General features: G+C 38.9%; 1 protein-coding gene across 1 annotated transcript; it reads left to right on the top strand.

The window, feature by feature from the left end:
• Window positions 1-227: 227 nt before the first annotated feature.
• On the top strand, window positions 228-7865 carry PNN (pinin, desmosome associated protein). The gene is made up of 9 exons (XM_081291307.1): window positions 228-412; window positions 1080-1151; window positions 1627-1695; window positions 2702-2774; window positions 2871-2965; window positions 3099-3174; window positions 4313-4468; window positions 4546-4684; window positions 5385-7865. Exons 1-9 carry the CDS (start codon window positions 300-302, stop codon window positions 6791-6793), a joined length of 2202 nt encoding a protein of 733 aa, XP_081147433.1. The 5' UTR covers window positions 228-299; the 3' UTR covers window positions 6794-7865.
• The last annotated feature ends 271 nt before the right edge of the window (window positions 7866-8136 follow it).

The raw sequence follows: 8136 nt of genomic DNA, 5'->3' as shown, positions 1-8136 counted from the left end.
ACGAACTCGCGTCCCGGAAAAATCAGGGCCTCTCAAGCCCGCCCCGGCTCTGCGCTAGAAGCCGAGCCAAGCCACCCGCAGCTAACAGGGGAGGGAGCAGAGCGCCTTGCCGACTTTTCATTGGCCCAGGGTCACAAAGGCTGGAAGCTTCTCCCCCTTCCGGTTTCTGAGTGGTTGAGGCTAAAAAACAACGCCTATTATCATTGGCTGAACCCGGCTGTCAGTCGTTTTGCGTGTCGCGGCGCGGCACGGCTCGGCGCGGCCTATAGAGCAGCGCCGAAGCCTGCTGCAGGGAGAAGATGGCGGTCGCAGTGAGAACTTTGCAGGAACAGCTAGAAAAGGCCAAAGAGAGCCTAAAGAATGTGGATGAGAATATTCGCAAGCTCACCGGGAGAGATCCGAATGACGTGAGGTAAGGGCCGAACGGGAGCTGCGAGCTCGAAGAGGCATCTCAAGTCTATGTGAATTGGGGACGGGGAGGTCGGCCCTCTCTGAGAGGGCTAGAACATCCAGGCCTGTTCCCCGGGCGGCGGTAGAACCCCGTCCTCAGCGGGTTGGGGAACTTCCCGGCTCCCACTGTAGAGCGCTGGGCTTAGGTACTTGCGGAAGGAGAGGGAGGCCTGGTAGCGCTAGGATGGCCTCCCGACCTGTGAGGAGGCCCGGACTGCCGATTCCCGCCCTCGGCGCTGCAGGCCCGGAACTACAGCACAAAGCCCATTCGCGCTGCCGCGGCCACTCGGCCCGGCCTGGCCCGGAGACCCACCTGGGCCACACTCGGCTACCTCGCACACAGGCTGTGGACTAGGTGCCACTTTCTTGGGGATGGCGGGCTAGGGCCCGACTCAGGTTTGTTAATGTGTGGTGGCATCGAGTCAGTGTAAATTCTGAGATAGCCGTCTTGGAAAAAGAAGGAAATTTAATGAAATTATATTTCCCGACCTGCTTTAAAATACATGGATATTAAACCGTCATTTTAGGACGATTGTTTTTTTTTTTTTACCTGTGATGTACCACATCTGTGAAAGTGCCCTAGATGTGTCTACATATGATTTTTTTAATTGATTGTAAATCTTTTGTAGGCCCATCCAAGCCAGATTGCTGGCCCTTTCTGGTCCTGGTGGAGGTAGAGGACGTGGTAGTTTATTGCTGAGGTAAGATTTCCTTAAGACTTAAACTCATACTGTAAGTGTTGGTACTTCCTATGTTAATGTATTTGAACCAAATTCATGCAAATATTAGAATAACAGTGTTTGTGTTGTCTTTATTTTGTTTAATGCTGTGATATGCTAGTTTTCTCTGTAGTTATCCTGCATCTTCATTTGTGTGTGCAGCTAGGGATTAAAGAGTATATTTACTGTTCTATATAAACTTAATTGTACTTTTTAAAGTAATATAAAACTCTTTTGGAGGGGTGGATGTTGCCTACTGCATGCACTAAGCCCAGGGTGCAAACCCCAGTACTAAAAAGAAAGGGGGGGGAGCTTTTTGGAGTGAATGCTTATTTAAGGCTACTTCAGTGGGAAGACTTTGTTTTTTCTTTAATTCAACCAGATTTTCTTGCAAGTGGAAATACCAGTTCTGTCTTTGTATTTCAAGTGCTTTTATATTGGACATTTTTAATTGCAGGCGTGGATTCTCAGATAGTGGAGGAGGACCCCCAGCCAAACAGAGAGACCTTGAAGGGGCAGTCAGTAGGTATGTTTAAAAAAAAAAAAAAAGGTTACTCTGTGGGGAGGGAACATGCCTGTAATCTCAGAAGCTAGGGAGCTAACACAGAAAAATGGAAAGTTCAAGGCCAGTCTGGGCAATTTAGTGAGAACATGTATCGAAATGAAAAGGGCTGGTGATGTTAATTCAGTGGTATAGTATCCCTAGTTTCAGTCCCCAGTACTGAGAAAATAAATACATAAAAATTGAACGAATATAGCTCAGTGGTAGAGCACCCCAGGTTTAAGCCTTAGTACCACCTTTTTAAAAATTCTTGAAAACGTTCTTGTATGCTCTCCTTTCTGAAGTGGTACACAAATATAAACATTTAATAGACGTTATTGAATTGAATTGTATTAGGATTAGTAGTATACCACTTCCCACTGAGGATCTTTAGTATTTGTTCAAACCAAGACAGCCAGCAATCTTCAAAACTCAGATATTCAGGGCTGGGGATATAGCTCAGTTGATAGAGTGCTTACCTCAAATGTAAAAGTGCTGGGTTTGATCCCCAGCACTACAAAAGAAAGAAACACTTAATTCAGGAAGCAGTGGCACATGCCTATAAATCCTAGCATTTTTTGAGGCTAAGGCAGTAGGATCATGAGTTCAGGGCCAGCCTCAGCAACTTGGCCAGGCCCTGGTCAACTCAGTGGACCATGTCTCTAAATATAAGGGCTGGGGATGTGGCTCAGAGGTAAAGCAACCCTGGGTTCAATAAATTATAAATATAAATAAATTAAAATACCAATAAATTAATAAATATACACTCAGTTTTATTTTAAAAAAAAGATGATGATACAGAATATCCAAGATTGGTTGGAACATTAGTTGCTGTACTTTATTTTTCACTGCTAGAGGAAAGAGTAAAATGGGATAGAGACTGGTAGAATGAGGCTTCTGGAGATGAGTCCTAGAAAAAGTAGGCATTTGACATTAGTATGCACTTATCTCAAATTCTACAGTGGTCATTTAAATGATATTTTTTGTGCAGGCTGGGCGGGGAGCGACGGACAAGAAGAGAATCACGCCAAGAAAGTGACCCAGAGGATGATGATGTTAAAAAGGTACTGAGATTAAAAGAACATATTAGAGAATTAATATAGTACTTTCACTTTACTGCTAGTTAAATTTCTGAGATTTTTTTTTTTTTCTTTTTGCAGCCAGCGCTGCAGTCTTCAGTTGTAGCTACCTCCAAAGAACGCACACGTAGAGACCTTATCCAGGATCAAAATATGGATGAAAAGGGAAAGCAAAGGTATCTGTAGAATGCTTCTAGTGGGCAAATCTGTCACATAAATTGTTGGATTTATCAAATGCCCATAGTTTCTCTCGGAAAATGGCAAGTTTAATGAAATGAATCCTATTGAATTTTTTTTTCTGCTTTTTAGGAACCGACGAATATTTGGCTTGTTGATGGGCACCCTTCAGAAATTTAAACAAGAGTCTACTGTTGCTACTGAAAGGGTATTTATGCAATATTTTCTTTGCTTTGTTTATTTCAGTTACCAGAGTATTCATGTTTAAAAAAGAAAAAAAAAGCTTAAAAGCTCTTTAGACTTAATTTCAAGCCTAAAATAAAGTAAGAATTCATTAAACTTTAAGATTGTTGTATTTTCAGCTGGTGACAGGGGTGGGAGTTGCTGTATATTGAATGAACTTCTATTTTTGGTACAAAGACCATGACCTATAAATCTTGAGAACTGGATTCTAATCTAAGCTCTTTAATAATCTCATTGTGTAGTTAGACAAATCCCTTCATTTCTCTAGGTCTCAGTACTTTCTTTGAAACAAAAGTAGTTGATTTTGCAACTAGTCCAGTGATCATAATTTTTAAGACGCGCACGCACACATCTATCCTTCACAGTTTATTTAACTGTCACCTTTCTAGAATTTTTCTTTTGTTAAAACTACAAAATTGTGTCTGGAGTTTATTCTCAGGTTATTGCTTCTAAAAGAGAACTACTACAGTTGAAAGGGAGTTAGCAATTCAATTATGGGTGATTCATAAATTATTTTAGTTTTTACATATTAATTTTGAGACAGTAAAAAAGCTTAAAAGCATGTTCATGTTTGAAGAATAAGTTGATAGGTTTTTGAAACAGGCAGAGAGGAAAACACTACTTTGTTGGTTAGGACTCCTGTCTCATTGTTTGATTTGGAGAAAAGAACAAATGAAGATAACTTGGAAGGGTAGCACCATTCTTTTTAGGTTAACTTATTTATTTATTTAGTTAGTTGTAGATGGACACAATATATTTATTTCTATGTGGTGATGTGATGCTGAGGATCAAACCCAGTGCCTCACACATATGAGGCAAGTGCTCTACCACTGAGCTACAGCCCCAGCCCTGTAGGTTAACTTTTAAGAAAGAACCTTACTTAAACTTTACGATTGAATGGAACATTGGTCATTTTATGGCTAATGGCTTCTAAATACTCAGTTCTGGTATCCTAAGTTGAAAAAAAGAAACATGCAGAAAAGTTTCTGTAGTAAAATTGTAATGTTTCATGTAATCCGGATGTATATTTTTTCTGTAATTAAAGTACTTCTTGATTTGATTTTATCTGGACATAAATATTAAAGGAATTTACTTATTTTTAGCAAAAGAGACGCCAGGAAATTGAACAAAAACTTGAAGTTCAGGCAGAAGAAGAGAGAAAGCAAGTTGAAAACGAGAGGAGAGAACTATTTGAAGAGAGACGTGCTAAACAGACAGAATTGCGGCTTTTGGAACAGAAGGTTGAGCTTGCGCAGCTGGTGAGTAATGTTTCAGAATCCTAGGATTGGTAATCTTTCCTGTTTACAAAAGCACTGACCTTTTACCTCTTCTTTAGCAAGAAGAGTGGAATGAACATAATGCCAAGATAATTAAATACATAAGAACTAAGACAAAGCCCCATTTATTCTATATTCCTGGAAGAATGTGTCCAGCTACCCAAAAACTAATAGAAGAATCACAGAGAAAAATGAATGGTAAGTACATGAAAAAGCCTGTTTTGAAATTTTCTTAATGAATAAGATAATACGTTCACACAGAAATATTTGTTTCCTAAAATAATCATGATTGAATAGTCTAGTTTTGGGGGCAGTTTTGTTTTTTAAGATTTTCTGAGATGCCAGTGAAGTTGGACTGAAGGAGTGTTTCGTGATGGATTTCACCTGAGACTCATTTTGTAGGCAATGATTATGCATGTGTATTTCTGAAATTATTTGTGTAAGATAACTTTTTGCTTGATAGTCTTGGTAGCCATATAAAAATGCTAATGAGACAATGTTCATAGAAGGATGTACATATGGTAGTATAAACATTATGATTTATTTTTCCTTGGGATCAGAAAAATTAATGCATGATTATACTAACTATAAAACTGGTTGTGCTTTAAGGAAGTTTTGTTAAGTTTCGTCTAGCATAAAGTTAAATAGCAATAGTGACCTTTCTCATCAGGTGTGGTCCAGTTTTGCCTACTATAGTTTTTTAGTGTATAAGTTTCTAGTAGGTCTTTGCTTGAGTTATGTCAGTTTGTAATTATTTATTTGCCATAATCAATATTTTGTCATTATCTCTTTACAAAAAGACATTTAGAAGAAGCTGACAGTTTGTGACCAGGTATAAAGTTGTGACTGAATTTTCTCGATTATAGTAAATTTTACACGTGTAAATTTGTATTTTTAGCTTTATTTGAAGGTAGACGCATCGAATTTGCAGAACAAATAAATAAAATGGAGGCTAGGCCTAGAAGACAATCAATGAAGGAAAAAGAGCATCAGGTGGTGCGTAATGAAGAACAGAAGGCGGAACAAGAAGAGGGTAAGGTGGCTCAGCGAGAGGAAGAGTTGGAGGAGACAGGTAATCAGCACAATGATGTAGAAATAGAGGAAGCAGGAGAGGAAGAGGAAAAGGAAGTAGGTATAGTTCATAGCGATGCAGAAAAAGAACAGGAGGAAGAGGAACAAAAACAGGAAATGGAGGTTAAGATGGAGGAGGAAACTGAGGTAAGGGAAAGTGAGAAGCAGCAAGATAGTCAGCCTGAAGAAGTTATGGATGTGCTAGAGATGGTTGAAAATGTCAAAAATGTAATTGCTGAGCAGGAAGTAATGGAAACTAATCAAGTTGAAAGTATAGAGCCTTCAGAAAATGAAACTAGCAAAGAATTGGAGCCAGAGATGGAATTTGACGTTGAGCCAGATAAAGAATGTAAATCAATCTCTCCTGGAAAAGAGAATGTTAGTGCTCTAGAAATGGAAAAGGAATCTGAGGAAAAAGAAGAAAAAGATTCTGAGCCCCAGTCTGAGCCTATGGCTCAACTTCAAACCCAGCCCCAACCCCAATCCCAACCTCAATCCCAGCCCCAGCCCCAGCCCCAGCCTCAACCCCAGCCCCAACCCCAACCTCAGTCCCAGCCAGTACTTCAACCCCAGCCTCTCTCTCAGCCTGAGACTTTGCCATTAGCTCTTTTACAGCCACCACCTCAGGTTATTCAGGAGCAAGGGAATTTACTACCTGAGCGGAAGGAGTTTCCTTTAGAGACTGTCAAACTTCCTGAGGTGCCAGTAGAGCCAATCTTGATGGCACATTCAGAAAGCAAAAGCAAAACCAAAACTAGAAGCAGAAGTAGAGGTCGAGCTAGAAATAAAACAAGCAAGAGCAGAAGTCGAAGCAGCAGCAGTAGTAGTACTAGTAGCAGTTCAACCAGCAGCAGCAGTGGAAGCAGTTCCAGCAGTGGCAGTAGTAGTAGTCGAAGCAGTTCCAGTAGTAGCTCCAGTACAAGTGGTAGCAGCAGCAGAGATAGTAGCAGCAGCACTACTAGTAGTAGTGAGAGTAGAAGTCGGAGTAGGGGCCGAGGGCATAATAGAGATAGAAAGCACAGAAGGAGCGTGGATCGGAAGCGAAGGGATACTTCAGGGCTAGAGAGAAGTCACAAATCTTCAAAAGGTGGTAGTAGTAGAGATACAAAAGGATCAAAGGATAAGAATTCCCGGTCCGACAGAAAGAGGTCTATATCAGAGAGTAGTCGATCAGGCAAAAGATCTTCAAGAAGTGAAAGAGACCGAAAATCAGACAGGAAAGACAAAAGGCGTTAATGGAAGAAGCCAGGCTTTCTTAGCCTATTCTTTGCAGCAGAAGATTTCTTGATGAGTAAAAGGATTACCTTTCCTTGTAAGGAGGATGCTGCCTTAAAACATTGCATGTTGTAAAAAATCTTTTTGGAAAATACAGACTGTTTGTTTACCAGACATTCTTGTACTTTTTGCATAATTTTGTAAGAGTTATTTATCAAAATTATGTGAGGTTCCAAAATATGTAAAATAATAATAATAAAAAAAGATTAACATCCCTTGTCATCTTTTTTAAATATCCTATACTCTTCAGTAAGAATCTGTATATTTTAATAGGTAAATCTTTACGTCTGTTCCCTTCTAATTCTGTACCATACATTGCTTTTGTAGAAATAAATGTTCATTTCTTTCATTATTTTTGGGATGTCCTTGTTGACACTTGTATAATAAATATCCTCTTGGTGTCATTTTCAGCTTTTATAACTAGATATTGAACATAATTAGAATGTTTTTGAAGGTTTCATCATTTTATTTACCTTAGACAATTATTTTGAGTTCTCAGAGTCAGATCTTTGAGGGGGAATAGTTCTCTCTAAAATCATTTACTGTTTTCTAATCTCCCTTGTTTTAATCTAAGCATTGTCCTGTTTCTCATTTTTAAACCATATAGTTGGTAGATAACTTAAAAACAGTATGATTTGGTTGTCATTTTCCTGATTATGGGAGCATCATTCTTTTGTCTTCATGGTTACTTGTGTGATAACAGCATATACAATCTGTTAAAAATAATGACTTCTTTCTAGGGGAGGGAGGTAGAAGTATCTTCTAAACTTGGATTTTGAGTTTGTGGTCTTGTCTTAACTTTTGTGTTGGCTCTAACTGAAACATGCTGATATGTGTTTTCAAGAATTTTTGTTTAAGGGTGTTGTATGAAAGTTTACAAAATGAAGGAAGTTCATCTAGACTTGAATATGTAAGCAAGTTAGCACACAAGTGTACCGAGTGATTATTAACTTTGTTGTTTTATAAATTTGTATGAACTTGAGTATCTGTTGCCCATTACTATACATGTGCAAATAAATGTGGCTTAGACTTGTGTGACTGCTTAAGACTAGTACTTGTATTAACTTGATGCTTTATAAGAGAGTAAATTACAAATGACCTTTTTTTTTTTTTGAGTTAACTTAACAGCTTTAGGCTTGACTTTGAATATTAAATATGCCTTCTCTTGACAAGTAAAATGGTTATAGTGAAAATGTGAACAAGCATTTCCAGTTAGCTTTTGTGTCAATACAGCTCACTTATGTAAGTGTAAGCAAACATGTTAAAAAGAACTCTCTAAGATGCTCTTTTCTTGGAATGATTAT

The sequence above is a fragment of the Spermophilus citellus genome (genome assembly GCF_964194105.1).
Source record: "Spermophilus citellus genome assembly, chromosome: 4".
NCBI lineage: Eukaryota > Metazoa > Chordata > Mammalia > Rodentia > Sciuridae > Spermophilus > Spermophilus citellus.
The sequence above is the reverse complement of the archived record's forward strand: the minus strand, read 5'-3'. Positions and strand labels throughout refer to the sequence as shown.